Below are 20,565 nucleotides of genomic sequence, written 5' to 3'. Positions count from 1 at the left end.
TCAAATCTAGGACTTCTAATAGGTCAAGGACTCTACTTTTTTTTTAAATGAAAATCCTATTCATTTAATGAGACAACTAGGTGAAAATGTACAAAGATGTTTAGTAAAGTGTTTTGTAATATCAGTACTATGCAATGAATACTATGTATGCACTAACTAAAAATTATGACATAGATCTATATTTATCGTGGAAAACATGGAAGAACACCCATGATACTGTATATTATGAGAAAAGGAAACTAAAAACAGATGTACAATTCGAACATTTTTGTTTAAAAAAGTGTGTATGTAGAAAGAGCCTGGAAAGATATATATGAAAATGTTTTTTTTAGAACTCATAATACTCTCAAATTTTGTATATTATTACTAATAAACTAAAGGCACATTAAATACTTCACATGTGCCAAACACTGGGCTAAATCTCTTATATGTATTATCTCATTTAATCCTCACAACAGCCAACTTGCTTAAGCTCTTGCTGCTAATTATGCAGCAGAACAGGACATTAGACCGCAAAGCTCATGTTCTTTGGAGCTAGATCATCATGTCTCACGTACAAAGATCATTTACTTTATAATCAGAAAAATCTAGGTTACTTTAAGAAAATACTGTCCAAAATTTTACTTCCAGGGGGTCTCCTTGTAATGCCACAACAATTTGTATCTCTTATAGAACCTAGGGCAATTCGATTAGCGTTTAACTGGTTGGGTCCCTTTATCCCTTTTCTAGATCCTAGCCCTAGCAGGCCTGACACCCAAGCTCACTTTTAGCCCTCGGCTTTTTGTGTAGTGGGCGCCAGTTAATCTGAAATGTACCCTTACTATGACTGGGGGAAAACTTGAATAGAGAATTAGTGAGCACACAATATTAAGAATATCTTCCCAAGAAACGTAGGCTGGGGCCAACGCAAGGCCTCTCCATTCTCTTTGCACATGGTGGTTTCCTTGCTTGCACTTTCTTTACCGCTTCTCCCTCGCCAGTCTTCTCCTCCCACCAAAGCCAGAGCTTGAGGGATCTCTAGGTCGCAGTACCTATCAGGCCAACGGCAGGGGCTGGCTGCTGTTCTCAGGTAAGTAACAAGGAGTGGGACTCCACGTGAGCGCGGGGGGCGGCCATCTCGCATCCTGGCAGGAGCCGTTTGAGCAGAAGATCCGGGAGCGAGTGCCCACACTCAAGATGGCGGCCTTGGGAGGGCGTGACTAGCGACTCCGGCGCGGAGAGGAGTAGGGTCATGGCGGCGGCCGAAGCGCGGAGTCCGGGGAACAGGGAAGAGGAGGAAGAGGAGGCAGTAAGTGTTACAGGAGAAAGGAAACCTGCGCAACGGGCGGGGGTGGCCGCGTCGTCTGTGTGTGAGGAAGGAATCGAAGTGCTGCCGGCGGGACGGAGGCCGCACTGGGACTTCGCTCGTTTTTGCCCATGGGCGCGCGGAGCTGGGGCAGGGTGGGGGTGGGGCGGCAGCTGCCCTCAGCCCTAATTGTCACACGCTAGTCGAAATGGGGAAGTAGGACTGTCTTAGGTAACGTCGCTTGCTTCCTCTCGTGGAAAGCAGAGCTTGGTTTTCACGGTGGTGGGATCGTTGCAATGGGGATTTGGGGCTTCTCTGTTGACTCTTCTTGCACACTCTCATGCTAGCATGTTAACCCCTCTTTCTTTCTTTCAGGAGCAGTTGGTTCTAGTAGAATTGTCAGGAATTATTGATTCAGACTTTCTCTCAAAATGTGAAAATAAATGCAAGATTTTGGTGAGTCTTCTGGAATTGGGAGATTTAGAACAAGTGTGAATGGTGAAATACCTGGCCGCAAAATATATGTAATTCCACGTGACAAAGCAGTAGACTCTAAGGACAGTCGTAGAAGTACAGGAAGAGTGTGGGAACAGATGGGAGAAAATGTCTAACTCTGCTTGAGTATCTGCTGGAGAGAGTTAAAGATTTGGAGGAGGTAGCATTTTGATGTAGAACAATATACTTTGAAAAAATACATTGTTTTAGATAGTGAGGTGGGAGAAACAGTGAAGGGAGAATAATCAATCACATCTGCACAGACAGGTTAAACTGTGGAGGAGAGAGAGAAGATATCTATTCAGACTTCAAAGACCTCATACTGTGCTGTTGACTTGAACTGTGGAAACCTAATTGACCATCTGTTTTATATCACTGTAAAAATCTTTGAGCTACAGTTCACAAAACTTCCTGTTTTTTATCTTAACTTGAAGAGGACATTGACTGAAATAGACCTCACTACATGGGTATGAATTAACTAGTCTTCAGGTTGTACTTACAGTTACTAGAGCAGTTTTAGCTTATCTTGCGTTTGCTAGGACAAGAAGCTCTCGAGGTTCCCCAGTTTTGGAAATTCATCTCCTTGGTAGCAAGGTTACATGTGGAAGGCTTTTTTTCCCTTTTTTTTTTTTTAAACTGAAGTATAATTAATATATTACATTATATTTCAGGTATATGACATAATGACTTAGTATTTGTACATATTGCGTGCAACATGATCACCCCAATAAGTCTAGTTAATCTGTCACCACACATAGTTATTAATTTTTTTGTGTGATGAGAGCTTTTAAGATTTGTTCTCAGCAATTTTCAAATATACAGTACATGTTAACTATACTCACTGTGTGCTCTACATTACAACCTCAGACTTATTTTATAATTGGAAGTTTGTATCTTTTGACCACCTTCACCCATTTCACCTACCCCTCACCCTCAAGGCTTTTTTCTAGTAATATTTTTTTTATGATTTTGTGTTCTGATGTAGGGAATTGACACTGAGAGGCCCATTCTGCAAGTGGACAGCTATGTCTTTGCTGGAGAGTACGAAGGTAGGATGATGTCAGATAGATGACACTTTTTTTTAATATGCTTTTCAGAGAAGGTAGTTCTTATTTCTCAACACGTTGTCTTTAAATTTTTCTGTAGACACTCTTGGAACCTGTGTTATATTTGAAGAAAATATTGATCATGGTAAGTGATTGCTATGCTCTTTTTACTATGAAGTATTTCAAACATACTTATGTACAGTGAATATTAAATATTTCATGTACCCACTGTCTAGCTGTATCAAATCCTACTATTTTTCCAGATAGTTAAAAAACATTCCAGATACATTTGAAGCCCCTCATATACCCCTCTCCAAACTTATTTCCTTCCTTCTGTTTCCAGAGGTAGTCATTCACCTGAATTTGATGTTTTTCTTTCCTATACTGAATTTTACATATGAATACATATACACATATATGTATTCACAAAAAGTAAATTGCATTCTTTGTATATATTCAAATTTGACAAAAATTATACCATATTATATGTATCATTTTATAAGCTTTTTTCAACTAGAGAGATATTTTGAGATTTATACATGTTGATATATATATTTTCTCTGTTTCTTAGTATTCTATTTGTAATTATACCATAATTCTCCAGTTAATGGATGTGTTGTTTGCTTCCATATTTACCAGTAATTATTAATAACTCCTAAAACTTATTGAATGCCTTCTGTATGTCAGGCACTATTCTAAATTCTACACGTATTAACTAATTTATTCCTTACTATAAGTCTACAAGGTAGCTACTATTACCTTCATCTTCTATTTGAATAAACTGAAGTATAGTGAGGGAAATAACATTCCCAAGGTCTTACACAAAGTAAGAGGCAGAGTCAGGATTGAACTCAGGTGGTCTACCCCTGTTCTTAATTATGCTTATTAACTCACCACAAAAATGCTGCTATGAATATTTTTTATGTCTCCTTGTGCATGTATGTAAAAATGTCTAAGGTATACACTTAGAAATGGAATTGCTAGTTTGATGAGTGTGTGTGTTAGGTTCAACAATGTGAAATGACCGATTTGGACTGAATATTGACAGTTTCATGTAGTTCCACTTAACGATGTTGCTTTCTAACTTGTAGTATTGGTTACGCTCACAGCAGTAGTGTATAGAAGTTTTTAGTGTGCTTCATGTCTTTAGCTTTGATAGAGCCTCCTCCTCCCTCCTGCCTGTGCTCACAGTTTTCTGTAAAGCTGTAACAGCAGGCAGTGGATTGGCAACAGTTTTTTTCTCAGCCTTCTTTCATGACTGGGAATGTCTTCAAGTAGTAAAGTAAGTCTGACTTTGGTCCTTCATTACCCTAGGGCTGGAGCCTAGCAAGCGCATAGCTTTTATCTCACTCATAGATTTGTGTCACTGTCCACTGGAAATATTTGTTGTTTTTGAGTCCAGTTGTGCTTTCAGTTGTTATGTATTTTATCTGTCATTTCTCTGTGCTTGGAGCAGAAGAGATGAGTTAAATGTTGACTTACTCTACTATCTCGACAGCTAGTAGTTTGGTCTAACACCTCAAATTGGAACTATTATGGCTTACCATGATTATTTTTTTTGCATTATGTTTTATTATATTGTATCAAGCATTATAATAATTGAGTTCATTTTATGTTCTAGTGGATGCAGAAGGCAATAATAAAACAGTGCTAAAATATAAATGCCATACAATGAAGAAGCTCAGCATGACAAGAACTCTTCTGACAGAAAAGAAGGAAGGAGAAGAAAACATAGGTTAGCTCACTTAGTTCTCTGAAAATAGTAATTTAATATTGGCTTTGACATTTACACATTGCTGCCAGGACAATTTTTGTACTTTGTAGTAATAACTATATGTAATACGTTAATTATATTATTGAAGGTACTTCATGAAAAGTACCAAATATAGATTTAAAATTCAGTTGGGGGAAAAAAAAAAGTCTATGGCCATGCTACCTTGAAAACTCCCGATCCTGTCTGATCTCAGAAGCTAAGCAGGGTCGGGCCTGGTTAGTACTCGGCTGGGAGACCACCTAGGAAGACCAGGTGCTATAGGCATAAAAAAAATAAAATAAAAAATAAAATTCAGTTGAACTCAAACATAGCAGAGAGCCCTGGGGACATATAAGAAATCTTTATCTGCTTTGCATTAAAAACAATTGTGAGGGGTTTTTTAAGAAACTTGTCATGATTTTCAACCCCTAGGGAAGTCAGCAGTCTTGTTTTTGTTATTATTTTTAATTCTTTGTAAATCGAGAAGATATGATGATAGCAGTGTTCTGGATTCCCAAGATGTAATCCCAGAAGATCTGGAAACTTGACAGCTGGAGCAACCTTCCCCAAGAAGCTCACAGCTGGAAGAAGCTGGCCTTTAAGTGAGGGAGGGACTGACTCTAGGACCACAGTTGTTAGTCTTGAGTCTAGTTCTTAATTAGCATTCATTTAGCCTTCTCTAGTTGTTGATTGTTCCAGACTGCACCCATACCAGGCGCATATTTGTGGAAATGAACAAATAATCACTTGATGGTTTAAAAGCTCGTTGCTCAAAGTCATGTTCGAAATTCTTGTCAATAAGACTCTAGTGATGAATGTTCATGGTTTGATAGATTTATTGTCTTTTAAGGAAAAACCATTTGGAAGGTACCTTAATCATGTAGAAATTAATTACATCCACTATACATAACTACATAACAAATCCTTGTTCTTATCATGTATATCCCAAAACTCCCTCTTTTTAGGCAGTCTGTGAAAATAACAGGAAGAAAGAGGTACTAGAAGTTCTAAGATAAACTCGAAAGGCAGGTATCAGCTATCATTTGGATACTCTGATCAATGGAAGTTACAGAATTTCCTTTCCTATAGTCTTTAATAATCTGATAGATCTTTGGGAACATTCGGGAGTTTTTGTTAATCAAATAAATTAGTAACCAGTTATTCAAGCCTGTATTAATTATCTATTACTGCATAGAAAATTACCCCTAAAGTTAATGACTTGAAACAACAGCAAAAACACTGTCTTCTTTCACAGTTTCTGTGAATCCACAATTTGGGAGCAACTTAACTAGATGGTTCTGGCTTGAGATCTCTTATGAGGTTGCAGTCAATGTTAGTATATGCTGCTGAAGCGAGCACAGAGGTTGCAGTCAGTATGTTGCTGGGCTGCAGTCATCTGAAGACATGAGAAAGGCTGGAAGAACTAATTGTAAGATGGCTCACTCACATGGCTAGCAAGTTTGTTTTGGCTGTTAGCAGGAGGTCTCAGTTCCTTGACTCCCCATAGTACTGTGTGAGTGCCCTCCTGACATAGCAGCTGGCTTCTCCCACATCAAATGATCCATGAGAACAAAGTAGAAGCCATGATGTCTTTTATGAACTGGCCTTAGAAGTCATTTCTGCAGTATCCTATTCAATATGAGAGGCGACTACACAGGGGCTTGAATACCAGGAAGGTGAAGATCATTGGGGACCATTTGGAAGCTGGCTGCCAAGCAGGGCAATATGCTAGAGGCAAAACAGAATAGATAGGAGATGTGGCCCTTACCTTCTAGGAACTTGCAGTCTAAATTAAATCACGTTGAAACAAATGGATGAATTTAACAACACTCATTTCATTCAACTTATTTTAAGTATGTGTTGTGTGGCAAGTATTATGCTAAGTAAGAGTAGAGGATAGCTTCAAGATTTTGAACCTGGATGACTAGGAGAATGGTGCTATCGTAGGAAAAAAGTATGAAAGAAAAATAGAAACTTAACTGGAGAGAGAACTAACCAATTTTTGATGGAGTTCCAAAAGAATAACACGAGAAGACATGGGATCATTGATTAGGAAGTTTTAGCAAATAGCTGTATAGAAGAATTAGTTTATGGTGGGGAATAGGAGCAGCTGGATGTGTGAACAGGGTGGCATGATAGGTGGAGGTGTTTTAATATCTAATGGAGACTGAACAGGCTGGGCTTGCTATAGAAATTAGTGAAGATCCATTGAAAATGTTTGGCTGAAAGGATAGTAAGTATAAAAGAAAAAAAACACGAGTAGTATTGGAGCAGTTCTTGATTATTGGGGTTCATTGAGGTGTTAGGGCTTTGACTATAAGTATGGAATGGAACAAACATTTTTCTCAAGTTTTTTTTTAAGAGGTGTGTTATTGGATATTCCAGTTCAAAATGACATGTAAGTGTTGATTTAAGATGCTAGATTAGTATCATCCATGGTATGAAAACTAAGTGGGTAAGGAGAAAATTGTAGAAAAGTGACAGTTTTCTTTAAGGCATGAGATGGCAGCGAGAGCTCAAATTATCTCAAAATGAGTTGGAAATTGAACTGTGGAAAAAAGGCTTGGAATAATACTGAAGTAGATTACTTTTAGTGATTTTGAGTTTTATTTTGACATAGTCATAGAATGATAATTTAAAGAAAAAATTTAAAATTTAAAGAAAAATATACTTAAGTAAAATTCCTTTTTCATTGTTTCTTGGTTTGTCTCTCCACCCCTTCACCCCAACCCTCTGCCCATTAGGTGGTGTGGAATGGCTGCAAATCAAGGATAATGATTTCTCTTATAGACCCAATATGATTTGTAGCTTCCTACATGAAAATGAAGATGAAGAAATTGTAGCTCCAGCCCCAGATAAGCCTTTGGAGTTGGAAGAGCAAGAGATTCAAATGAAAGATAATTCTAACCTGAGTTATGAACAGGAGAAACCACTGCATTTGGAAATAGAAGATTCTGGTCCTCTTATTGATATTCCTTCTTCTGAAACAGAATGTTCTGTTTTTATGGAAACTCAAGATGCTGCCTTTGAAATAACTCCTAGATGAAATGTTTTTTGTAATGATTAGTCATGAACTTTTAAGAGCTTTTATATAAAATAATTGACTTTTTAGCTTTCAGTTCACTATTTTATTATTTTCGTTGGCTATACACATATTTCCAATTATAGCTACAACTTAATATACCAGAATCATGAAGGACCAGATATAAATTAAATTTTTAAAAATATGGTTTAAATGACTATAGGAACCTTTCTCTGATGAGTTTTTTAAATTGGAGGTTTTACTAAGGTAAGTGTATAAGTTTTCTATTGCAGCCATCAAAAATTACCACAAACTTAGTGGCTCAAAACAACAAAATATATTTTCTTGCAGTTTTATAAGTCAGCAGTCTGACATGGGTCTCACCTGGGCTAAAATCAGATGTTGGTAGGACTTCATTCTTTTCTGAAGGGGGCTGGTGGATAGAGATGACATTTTCTTGTTCATTCAGTTGTTGGCAGAATTCAGTTCCTTGCAATTGAAGGGTCAAGGTCCTTTTTCATTGCTGTCAGCTAAGGGCCATTCCCAGCTTCTAGAGGCCACCTGTATTCCTTGGCTCATGGTTCCCTTCTCCACAAAGCCAGAAGTGGTGGGTCAGGTACCTCTCTCACATAAAATCTATTATGCTTCTTCCATTATCCTATTTCTGACTAACCTTTCTTGCCTTCCATCTTTAAAGGTTCATTCGAATGCATTGGGCCCACTTCACTATTTTAAGGTCTATAACAATTCTATCTTCAAAGTCCTTTTTGCTATGAAACTTAAACAGGTATAAAACAGGAGTAGGGCATGAGGATCTTTGGGTGTGGGGCATTATCCAGTCAACCACAGTAAATATTATATGTCTAGGAACAGAAAAATACTTCAGGATAAAGGTAATGTTCCTGATATTCCAGCTATAAATCCATTTCTTTCCCACCTGAGAGATTGGAATTCAGCTGTGTGTAGCAGTCATTCTATTATGATAACCTAGATCTGCTCTAATTTGTATGTTTTTATGTAAATTATTCATAAACATACCTCGTTACAGGTTGAACTGTATAAAATTACCAATATTTGATTGTTTATAGAAAAACAGGTAATTTCATATGGTTTAACCTGGTACTAAGTTAAAACACTTCATATTAATTATATCTCGTATAATATAATTATATAACTATGTTCTGACATTAAATAATGTTCTAGGATGAGTTTTTTTCCTTCAGTAAGTTTTGTACTTTACAAAATAACAATTTACTTTGATTAAAAATATTTCCAAATCATAAGCATGTATATCTTCCCAATTTTTATATGACTTTTTAGTCTTAGCTTTTGTTTAATAAAAAGCTTATTTTTCCCACCATATGTATGTATAGGAAAGACTGCTAATTACCTGACTCAGTATCTGTTCTTCCTTTTTTTTTTCTTTGCAATAGAACCTCTGAATTTATTCAAGTTATCAATGTGCCCTGCTTTCCTTGCATATATACATGGCCATGTGACTAATTTCTGGGTGGCGACATGGAATTAGAAGTGTCGAGTGATGGATGATTCTGGGAAGTTACCTTAAATTTTATGGTGTAAAAGGAAATGGGCCAGCTCATCTTCTCTTCCTGTTGGAACAAGAATGTTGTGGCTAGAGCTCTAGCAGGCTTCTTGGGTTATAAAGTAACCTAGGAAATAGAAGCCATGAGTGGCAGAGAAACAATATAGAAGATTGAGACCTGATTTTATGATGCTGTCTTGGACTGCTATGAGTAGAGTTATAAAACCCTTTCTCTCTCCCTGGTAAAATGACCTCAAGTTTACCTTTCAGTACTGTTCTCTGAAAACCTATTAGACAAGGTAATAATAGTACATCAGCTGTGATGCCAGGCAATATTGTTTATGATTAAAAATTATTTATTGGTAAACTATTTCTGGACCAGGAAGACTGACAAGAACTATACGTACCATTGGAAAATATGGGCTTTGGGCTCTCTTAAGTGCTATGTTTCTTACTACAAAGATCCCTGGAAGCTACACTCTGGCCGTTTCAAGAGATACTGATTCTTAGGGAGCCTAAAGCTTCTAAGCTAGTGTGGCTTCTGCACCCACCCAAATGATCTTGTTCCCTTACACCTGATCTGACACTGGGCCACTGGAATAAAGACAAGCCTTATGCTGCTGTGCCATTTCTCATAAAGTGAGTCTAGTGCCAGACTGGGTGCAACAAACTTATTTGGTCTTGTGAATATAAATGTCATTCTAAACCTGTGACTACTGCTACTGTTCATTGCAACTACCCACCTTTGGCCTTTACCTGAGAGAGAAATAACTTGCCTTGTTTAAGTTACTCTAATAGCCACACTTAATCCTGATACATTATGCATTTCAGCAAACTTGACAATTTTAGAAAAGTATCAAGAAATTGAGTGGAAGATTCTTGAGATTTGTAATCTTGCAAAATAAACTGACCTAGACTATAAGGTAAGTTATACCTTAAATTGAAGAGGAAAATAAAGTCATAAATTATGAAGAGAACATGATGTGTTTTAACTCCTTACCTGTTAAATGTTTGGAATTTGGTAAAATAAAATCTTATTTTTTAACTATGAAATATTTTGTAAAACTAGAATTTTTCCACCATAGATCTGCCTTACTAACTAGGATTACTTATGAGCTAATCTTGGAACCAATCTCAATATAGCACTTCTGACACTAAATGCAATGGGTGGCTTTTGCTTACAAATAATGACATTCTGCTCATAAGGATCATATATTTAAGGTGCCTCAAGAAGAATAATTCCTTAAGGCCATTATAGAAATGTTTGAAAATCCTATTTGTTCATTACATAATACATAGCTGATAATAACAAATTTATAGACAGGCCAGTTTAGTGAAACGATATGTGCCTTTCTATTCATGCAGCAGCAGTTTGTAATTTTTTAGAATCCACCATTTTCGTTTTCTTTTGTTCCAGTAGCTTATGTGAAACTGAACAAGCTTCTTAATATGTCAGGCTTGCATAAAGTAATCTTCCAGAAATGTTTTCATTGATTCTGGAAATGGATTTGCTATCTGTCTTTTATGACTTACACCATTATTTCTTTGCGGAATAGGAAAATCCTGTTTATAAAATTGTCTAGAAGTACTCAACATTATTCAATACAGAGTGAATATACCTTTTTAGTGATGATTTGTAGTTTCTAGGTACTTGTATTTTGTTTTTTTAAAAAATTTTTTCTAAAATTTGTATATATTTTGTGAGGGTGGGGTTACTGGTATTTTGTTTCTGGGTTTAATGTGTTCATACTTGAATATCATTAATAAGAATGTCAAAGTAGCAGAGGTCCTAGTTTTCTCAGATCCAAAATAAGATTTCTTTCACTCTCATGTCTTAACAAACTCTTATTTCCTACTTGTGTTCCATGCTCCCACTTTGTGATTGTATTAGTGTCCTACTGCTGCTGTAACAAATTTCTACAAACTTAGTGACTTAACACTCACATTGCTAATGGAAATGTTAAACGGTGCAGGCAAAAGATAGTTTGACAGTTCCTCAGAATGTTAAGCATAGAGTTACCATATGATCCAGCAATTCTGTTCTTAGAGAATTGAGAAGTCTACACAAAAACTTGTACCTGAATGTTCAAAGCTGCATAATTTATAATAGTCAAAAAGTAGAAATGTCCCTAAGTTTTTAAATGGATAAACAAATATGATAGAATGGAATGTTATTTACCTAAAAAAGGAAATGAATTTCTGGTACATTTCTACAACATGTCTAAACCTTAAACATGAACATGTGATCATAGAAAATGAAACAAGCCAGACACAAAAGGCCTCATATTTTATGGATTCATTTATATATTCAGAATAGGCAAATCCATGGAGATTAATGGTTGCCAGAGGTATGGCGGGTGCAGGAATGGAGAATGACAGCTACTGGTCTGGAAAGGGTTTCTTTTTGGGGAGATAAAATATTCTGAGATAGTTGTGATGCTTGCACATCCCTGCAAATATACTAAAAACCACTTAACAGGGACAAATTTAATGATATGTTAAGTATATGGTGATTTAAAAATTGGCGATATAAGGCACAGCAGTGTGATTTTCTGCACACCTTTTTATGTGCTAGGCATTGTGGTAGTTATAAACTGATTTCAGTTGTCCATAGTGTACATTTCACATTGACATTTTTAGAGACTACACGAGTAGACCTACAACCTTTCTAGCATTCCCAGACTAACACCTGGTCCCTGAATACCTGATTCAGGTTATACACACAGGTGGGTACATGAAGCTGCTAAAGGGGATGTTAGAGTGGTAATTTCCGGGACAGCCTCAGCAAAAACCCATAACCAAGGGAAGAGAACAAGATTCTACCCAAAATGGCCGCTACCGCCTCTAGGCGTCCTCGGAGAGGCGGTCCCAGGAAGTGACGTCACGTTCGAGTTCCGGTTCCGCCTGTTCGGGAGTACAATCCTGTCTCGCGGTAACCGCGTGGTGCACGTGTGTTCACTAAGTTCCGGTTGCAGTAGCGATGGACGCTTTGGATCGGGTTATGTAAGTTCGTTGGCTTCCTACCCGGGGGAACGTTAGGAGAGGGGCTTCTATGGAGGGATGGAGTGATGTAGCCTCTGTCTCGCTCCTGGTTACCACTCTCCTTTCTCACACCCTTTGCCGGTCGGACCCGTGTAGGGTCCAATCAATCCACTAGCTGGGTTTCCCTGGGTTGGTGCCGCCTGCGAGGAGACCGCCAGCTGGGACTCCCACAGTGGTGGCGGCGGGGTGGAGGTGGCACAGAGGTATTGGCCGCTTTTTGTCTTAGCCAATTAGAAACGTCCTGGTTTCCGAAGAAGTGTGAGGGAGGTGGGAGAGTGGGGGTTTAGGAGCACAGGCCTCGGAGTCTGATCTAGGTGACAATTCGGAGGCGTCCACTTAAAGTTTTGTGACATTGGACCATTTAATCTCCGTAAGTCTCACTTTACTCTGTAAAATAACACTCATAATTGTACCTCATAGAACTGTGAGAATTATTTGTGAGAATGTATGTAAAATCTTGGTACAGCACGTTAGCTTTTTCTTTTCCTCCCAGCCTTGTACACTTCGCGTAATCCTTGAGCGATGTCTGTTGTAAATTCGTTCGAAAAATATTTGTTAATCTCGTAAATGTTCCTGAAGTTATTTGCTGTGGTTTTCTTACGATTTACCTGGGTTAACAGTAAACAACAAAACCTTTTAGTCATTAATTCAGAGGTTTTTGCACATTTGCTATATATTCTTCTGGAGGTGGGAAGCAGAGATGACAGTTTTAGAGTCTAATTGGGGGACAAATAGCTAATAAAACATATAAGGTGTTATTTGCATTCGTTGCTGATTAGTGAGAAGTAACAAACCACATGGGAGTATAGAGCATATAGCATTTACATTGCTGTGTAGATAAACTAAATATCTCTCGATTTGATTTAATAAATAATGTCTGTATCAGCCAGTAAATGATTAGAAGCTTTATATGTGCTTGACATTTTATCTGGTGAAATTTTTAAATATAAATGGTAAACTAAAGTGTGTGTATATTTTGTTTTGGTTTTTTTTCCATCCCAGTTTCCATAGGACTGGAAGGAGAGGGAGGGTCATAGTTATTTAAGAGAGAAGGAATTCTTTCAGTAGATGGCAGAGAACTTGCAAAAGCACGATGCTCACTAATAATGGAAACAGAGGTGAAGCCCTTTTTCTGAACAGAAATGTAATAAAACATTCTACTCCTGCTGTCACATCATAAAATCAGAATAGTGGATTTGTTTTCCCTTCATATTTTGCAGGGCGATTGGTCTAAATGAGTTTTTAAATCTAGCTCATTGAAGATTTGTATGATCTTGGGCAAACTAACTCTGGCCTCAGTTGCCTCATCTATAAAATGAAGATAATAATTGTACTTGTCTCATAGGTCATGGTGAAGATTAAACCTTAATGGAGTGACTCTGTAAAAGTGCCAATCGTTATAATTCCCCTTTGGTGGCAGTAATGTTTGACTTTCTCAGCAGTGATGTTGGAGTGTGATAGTGTTTACTTCCGGGCAGGCATTGTGATCTTAAACCTGGAGGAAAGATAAGCAATAATTAGCCTCCCTATGTTTAGAGTTTGATCAGCAGTTATTGTGCAGTTCTTTGTGTTGGATTATGGGTTACAATTTGACTACTTTAACATTGAAGAAAACAATAATGGAGTAAAAATAGCAACAGTATTCACTTGAGCCCTTTTTTTGTTTAATAGAAAAGGATTTAGAAAGAAGCAGTAATAAAAGAATGCTAGGAATATTAAAATGCAAACTTTTTTAGAAAACCAGAAGCTAATAAAATTAACGCTTTTCCCCCCAGTTATCTATAGCTCCTTTATTTTATTTATTATTAGCTTAAGGTATATAGCACAATAGTTAGGCATTTATATAATTAATGAAGTGATTCCCCTGATTACTCTAGTGCCCATCTCGCACTACATAGCCATTACAGTGTTGTTGACTACATTCCCTATAATCAGCATAGTACCCTCTAGGTCCATCCAGGTGGTTGCAAATGGTAAAGTTTCATTTTTTTAATGGCTGAGTAATACTCCATTATATGTATGTACTGTAATTTCTTTACCCAATTGTCTGTTGATGGGCTCTTTGGTTGCTTCTATATCTTGGCTCTTGTAAATAGTGCTGCAGTGAACAAGGGGTGCATAAATCTTTACAAATTAGAATTAACATTTATAGTAATAATTGAATATCTTTTGCTAATTATCTCCCTAAAAAGTGAGATTTTGTTTAATGGTGGAATCCTAACTGATAAATGCTATATAATATTTCTGTTGATTTTTAAGATTTTGCACATTACTCAAGGTATGGTTTTATAATATGAGGAAAATATTTTAAATTGTTATAAATTGTGATTTTTTTATGAACAGAAAGCCCAAAACGAAAAGGGCCAAGAGATTCCTTGAGAAGAGAGAACCAAAACTCAGTGAAAATATTAAAAATGCCATGCTTATTAAAGGGGGAAATGCAAATTCAACAGTGACAGAAGTACTTAGAGACGTGGTATGTATATATACTTATTTTTAAAAAGGTATTGAAATCATTTTAAGGAAATTTTCAGCATACAAGTTTGGGCTTCTTGACAAACAAATACATAGATAAGTTTTCTTTGCCTTAGGAACTGCTAGTCTTAGAGAAAAGTAAAGTTGGAGATTATTTGCCTTGTCAAGGCACTGATTATTGGTTTTCCTTAAAGCAATTGGTTTCCTTAGTAAATTTCAACTGGTTCCAATTACTAGAATTTGGTTTACTCACATTTAAGGAACATATCTAATTTGTAAAGTGAAATAGCGTCATATTACTATATACTTATTCCTTCACTGACACCAGTTACTGTCTTAGGTGCTGGGGATTAATAGATGAAACATATTCTCTCCCTTCAGTGAGCTTAGTGAGGGAGAGAGACAAGTGAAAAACTATCGCATTGTAAACAAAGTGCTGTGCTAGAGGCATGCACAGGATGGGATGGGAGTCAGAATTGGAGCAAGACTGGAGAGAAGAGGAGAAGAGTTTTCAAGTCTGAGGAAGAAGCTTGTTCAGAGGAAACAGTGAAGGAGCATGATGCATTTGGGGAACTGCAAATAATTAGGGATGGCTAAAGGAGAGTGGGCTAGATGAAGCTAGAAGAACAAGCAGGGGTCAGATAGTAACATGGAGTTTGAGTTTTATTCTGAAAGCTCAGTGGAACCAATGAAGATTTTAAGTGAGATGTGATCCTTTTAATCATCTTGACTAGAAAAGGTTGAAGTAAATATAGGAAACTTCAATTTAAATCTTTGCTGTCAGCCAAGTAAAGAGCATCTGGAGTCCAGTGATGGCAATGAAAATGAGATGATCAGAGAGACTAGATGTTGAGGGTAGAAGAGTTTGGGCATGAGTAAGAAGTATGACTTACCAGATTTCTGGTTTGGTTGCCTGATGAACAATAATGCCAGTTAATATATCATGTGGAGCAGTTCTGTTCAGGCCATGTGGTTTAAGTGATGAAGGTAAAAAACTTTGTTTTTTTCTTCTATAGCCTGGTGTCTAGTCCATTTTCTAGAACATAGTATGTGCTCAATAAATGTTAAATCAGTGAATTTAAAAGGCACAGTCTCTAGGGTTACCTAGTAGGTTGTTGAATATTTAGACCTCAAGTAAAATGGATAGAGTCTTTGAGTTAAATCAACTAAGTAAGTAACTGAATAAATTTTTAAACTGGACTAAACATGCTTGTTAAGTGCAATAGTTCATATATCTGAATGTCTAACATGCTCATCCTTTTTGTTTGTCTAAGTGTTATTGTGTTAATGGGATACTGCTCCTGTCCTTCCAGTACCCCATCAACACAATAACCCTGCATATTTAAGTAAGCTCTAAGAGCAGCACAATATTACAGATTATTACAGTAGTTGATACTTATTGATAACTCTTGAATTGTCAAGGAAAGGTGGTAATGTCTATTCCACTGAGGCAGGGAAACATTTAATCAAGAATCATTATGAGTTTTCATACTTAAAAAGATAGTTATTATTGGTGAATTTCTTTTGTTCACCAGCTCTGATAATGAATGATCACTTTATCTTATTTTTTATTTCCCTTCATTTACCCCTTTCTCTAAGGCAAGATAATGCCTTAAATCTTTATTATTCCCTATGGTAGAGCAGTACAGACTGTATAGATAATAAACGATTATTATTGGGCGGGTAGAAAGAAGTAGGAAAAAAAATGAAAAGAGGGTTGAATAACAAGAATTTTTTAAAGGGCTATATTTAAACTGGCTAGTACTCTGTCATCGTGACTGTTTCTCAGTTCTCATATCTCCAGACGACATTATTTCACTTCTCTCAGTCTTTCCTGTTAGGGTTAATTCTTTCTTTTTTTTTTTTCTGCTCTTCTACTCTCAAATTATTTGCCTGTGAAGAATGGAATAGGTAGAATTTAAAGAAATAAAGGGAAGCATTTAAGTTGGATAGACTATTGAAAGGGCATAGAAAATTTTAATTAGGGAAATCCAGTCTAAGTTAGAATATGAAGCTTATATTGCAAGTTGTTATAAGTGGTCAGAAGGGAGCCAAGCAGAAGATATCAGAATAGGATTTAAGGACCAGAGTAATCTTATATAATAACTGTTATAATGCTTTATATTTACCTCTGCTTTTCAGAATGTTTTGTTTTAAAAGCTATGAATTATGTCTTACAGTATGCACTGAAAAAACCATATGGTGTTCTGTATAAAAAGTAAGTCATAATTTCTTTTACTTTAAATTATATTGTTCCATTATAAAAGTAACAACCATTTTATGCAAGATTTCAAAAAATATTAAAAAAAAATACAACAGTTCCTTACATACAGCTATTTGTATTTTTAAATTTATTTCTTTCTAGTCTGTTTTCATTCATATTTAATATTCTTACATAATTGTAATCGTAGCAAGTTTGTTATTTTAAAATAATTATAGACTTAGAGAAAAGTTGCAAGAAATAATAGAATTCCCATGTATCCCTCACCTAGCTTCTCTAAATGTTATATCTTGCATAACCATACTACAGTTGTCAAAACTGAGAAATTAACATTGGTACAATTGGTACAAATTAACTAAATTACATACTTGATTTGATTTGGACCAGTTTTTCCATTAATGTCCTTTTTCTCTTCCAAGATCCCACATTGCATTTAGTTGTCATGTCTCCATAGTTTCTTCCAGTTTGTGACAGTTCCTCAGTCTTTCCTTGTCTTTCACGACCTTGATACTTTTGATGAGTACTTGTCAGTTATTTTGTACAATATCCTGAATTTCGGATTTGTCTCAGGTTTCTCATGAATAAATTGAAGTTATGCATTTTTGGTAAGAATACTACAAAAGTGATGTGCTTTTCTTAGTAAATTATTGGGAGTACATGATGTCTTATGTTGGTGACACTGACCTTGGTTATAGTGGTGTCTGCTGGGTTTCTCCACTATAAAGTTACTGTTTTTCTCTTTGTAATTAGTAAATGTTTGGAGGAGATACTTTGAGACTACGCAAAGACTGCAAATAATTCTTTTTCTCCCCACCATTATCCCTTTGCTTGCTAAGTTCCAATGACACTTGCCTTTTTTGTTTCTTGAATAGTCTCAACTTTTTTCCATCTCAGAATCTTTGTTTATTCTATTCTTCAATTTTCTGTGGCTAACCCTTCATTTATGAAGTCTCAGCCCAATTATTTTCCACTCTTCACATTGACACTATACCCTATTTTATTTTTGTCACAACAGTTACTACTTTTTGAGGTTGTTTATTTTTTCCACTTTAAGCTCCAAGAAAGTAAGGCTCTTGTTTGACATGGTATAGTATACTATACCATGGTATAGTATTCCTAGCTCCTAGCACAGGGCCTAGCACATAATAGGCACTAAATAAATATTTGAATGAATAAATATCTTTCCAACCTCTTTTATGATCATTTGAATATGAAATTATGTTTAGTTAATATTTTACTTAATTGTTATTGGTGAATTACTACGATTAAGAAAATTAGGCTCACATTTTTTAATATTCTTAGGAAAAATATTACAAGACCATTTGAGGATCAGACATCATTGGTAAGTGTGAAAATCTGTTTTAAGAGAGCATAGCATGTAAGTGATCATTCAGACTATTTAGTACTCTTAATTTATGCTTTTTAAAAAATTTGAAATCATCCTACGAGAGAGAATTTTGGTATAAAATGGAAAGCAAATAAGACTTTTACACTTTCAAGTATTACTATAGGTCTTACATTTCACTATGGCTAGTCTGTATTCACTGTTTGCAAGTCTATTGATAGAATTTTTAAAAATTGAAATTGCATTTTAAGTGCATAATTAATGGATTATCAAAAGGAAGCTTGTTATTGGTCTTTGTATAAAGCAAGTTTGATCTTTAAAAATCTGACTTTTCTTTCTTTGGATGTTTTTAGAACAAAGAACTCTACCTGAATTATTGCTAACAGTTCTCAATTGCTTTACTAAAGTTAATCAAATTCCTGTTTTAGTGTACTGGCAACCAAAACTAAATGAGAAAGCTTAGTGAATGAAATCAGAGGCTAAAAGATGGTATATAGTAAATGGTAAATGATGAATGGATTTTATGTGATAATACTGATTTCTTTCTAAAGAAAATCTTACAGGAGTAAATGGTTTAAATTTTTTTTTTTTTTTTGGTTTAAACTGTTTAAATTGACTTTATAAAAAGAATCGGAATGTGATTATGTTCTCCTACAGGAATACCATTACTTGTTTTTCTTCTTTCAGTTAGTGAATTAAAAAAAAAGAACTTTTAAATAGAATCTCAATAATTAATTAGAAGACTAAAATTGATCATCTCATCCTAATGTGGCAACTAACTGCAATAAAAATTATAATATACTAAGAAAAATATTGTCAAAATAAATATTCAGTTTTTTACGAAATTACTTATTGCAGGTTTTTTTTGGTAGTAATTTGGTGACAAGATCATGAAAATAAATATACAGTGTAACCCAGAATTCTCTCTCCTATCCACCATTTATCAAGGGCTGATATTTTGTGACACCATGATGCTTTTAGTTGAGTGACCACTTGGTAGCAATGTTATATTATAGAATCTGTAACATTCTGTACTTTTTCAATCCACTGTTAACCGTGATAGCTTTTCTTACACTTGAAATTGTGACATTTCCTCTCTGATCTTCCATCTCCGGAGATAAGTGGTATTTCATTGGCTATAATAAATCTCAGACCTCTAAACCTCAAAATGGCTCTGAGAACAGTAGTCATGTTGGAAATGTTCAGTATCTCCTCCTGACCTCCCACCCTCCATTTCTTACATTATAATCTTGGAACTATGCTTTAGAATAAGAGTTGGCAAATATACCTCCTGTGAGCCAAGTCCCAGTTTGTGTAAGGCCCATGAGCTAAGAATAGTTTTTATATTTTTAAAGTTTATTTATTTAATGGTGACATTGGTTAACAAAATCCAATAAGTTTCAGCTGTACACTTTAACAGTGAGGCATATATATATTTACACTGTTCACCTTCCAAAGTAAATTTCTGTTACCACATATTTGCTAAAGTTTTTTTTTAGCATATCAAAAGCCTAAAATATTTACAATTTGGCCTTTTGCAGATATTTGACAACCCTTGCTCTAGAATTTTAACAAGTAAAAAGTGGACTTTATGGAAAAGAACAACAGAGATGAATACTATATATACATGAAAGGTAGTTTATGGACGTCTTTGGGGTGTTAGTCATAAAATGAGAATGTAAAATAAAAACATTTTAAGAAAGCATTTTCATTTATTTGGACATTTAAAAAACATTTTCGAACACCTACTTTGTGCCAGACAACAGTATAAGAATCCACATATGAAAAACCATGTGGCTCTTGCAGATTTTTGCAGGAGGTGTTATTGTTTGTGATTTACACATGATAAAATTAATTCTCAGAAAAGTTGGCCAGATCCCATAGTTCTGCTAGAATTCCTGGACTCTGTGACTTTGCATCCTCCACATGGGGAGTGGATAGGCAGGTAGGTAGTTGTTTGCCCCACTTGCTTTTGCTTAAACACTGGAATGAGTGATAACCAAATTAGTGGCCCACATCTCAGGGAGTCTTGTAACCAATTAAGAAAAGTTGAGGATTATGGTTATTTTGTCTCTTCTTTAATGTTTGTCATTAAGAAACTTTTCTAACTAGACTAGAATTAGACCAGAATACGTTAAATCTAATTTTTGTGCTGAGATTGGGAATCTCAGTAAACCAAATCGAAATATGTGGGTTGTAGTAGACATGTGCATCAGTATAAAAGGAGCTGTCTAGGATAACGGTTTCCACACACTCTCAAATCTGTAATGGAAGTCAACACTCCTTATAACACAGATCTGTAAGTAGGCCCTTGCCAGCTGTACAAAATGGAACTAGT

General features: G+C 35.8%; 2 protein-coding genes and 1 pseudogene across 6 annotated transcripts in view; all 3 read left to right on the top strand.

The window, feature by feature from the left end:
* Positions 1-1,140: 1,140 nt before the first annotated feature.
* Positions 1,141-8,884, top strand: GTF3C6 (general transcription factor IIIC subunit 6). Its single transcript, XM_011364817.2, has 6 exons — positions 1,141-1,288; positions 1,661-1,741; positions 2,766-2,829; positions 2,927-2,971; positions 4,448-4,561; positions 7,324-8,884. The coding sequence occupies exons 1-6, from the start codon at positions 1,232-1,234 to the stop codon at positions 7,623-7,625; spliced, it is 663 nt and encodes a 220-aa protein (XP_011363119.1). The 5' UTR covers positions 1,141-1,231; the 3' UTR covers positions 7,626-8,884.
* Positions 4,746-4,864, top strand: LOC111742802 (annotated as a pseudogene).
* A 3,140-nt stretch (positions 8,885-12,024) lies between the features above and the next one.
* RPF2 (ribosome production factor 2 homolog) overlaps positions 12,025-20,565 on the top strand; it is a 31,213-nt gene continuing 22,672 nt past the window's right edge. Inside the window, exons 1-5 of one of the 5 annotated variants that reach the window (XM_023533383.1) lie at positions 12,056-12,147; positions 13,189-13,304; positions 14,530-14,662; positions 16,842-16,879; positions 18,185-18,224. In XM_023533383.1, coding sequence (XP_023389151.1) covers positions 14,606-14,662; positions 16,842-16,879; positions 18,185-18,224 — 135 coding nt within the window. In that variant the 5' untranslated portion in view covers positions 12,056-12,147; positions 13,189-13,304; positions 14,530-14,605. Of the gene's footprint in view, positions 12,148-12,179; positions 12,557-13,188; positions 13,305-14,529; positions 14,663-16,803; positions 16,880-18,184; positions 18,225-20,565 lie in introns of those variants that run through there. The other 4 variants (XM_011364813.2, XM_011364814.2, XM_011364816.2 and 1 more) reach the window with 4 other exon arrangements.

The sequence above is a fragment of the Pteropus vampyrus genome, unplaced genomic scaffold, assembly GCF_000151845.1.
Source record: "Pteropus vampyrus isolate Shadow unplaced genomic scaffold, Pvam_2.0 Scaffold101, whole genome shotgun sequence".
Lineage (NCBI taxonomy): Eukaryota > Metazoa > Chordata > Mammalia > Chiroptera > Pteropodidae > Pteropus > Pteropus vampyrus.
Note: the sequence above shows the minus strand (reverse complement) of the source record. Positions and strands in the feature narration are given on the sequence as shown.

Excerpts from the sequence above, each read along its gene's own strand:
- GTF3C6 (XM_011364817.2), top strand. The coding sequence starts at position 1,232 with ATGGCGGCGGCCGAAGCGCGGAGTCCGGGGAACAGGGAAGAGGAGGAA. Across the intron at positions 1,289-1,660 it reads AAGAGGAGGAAGAGGAGGCA|GAGCAGTTGGTTCTAGTAGA; the intron begins GTAAGTGTTACA and ends TCTTTCTTTCAG. Across the intron at positions 4,562-7,323 it reads GGAAGGAGAAGAAAACATAG|GTGGTGTGGAATGGCTGCAA; the intron begins GTTAGCTCACTT and ends TCTGCCCATTAG.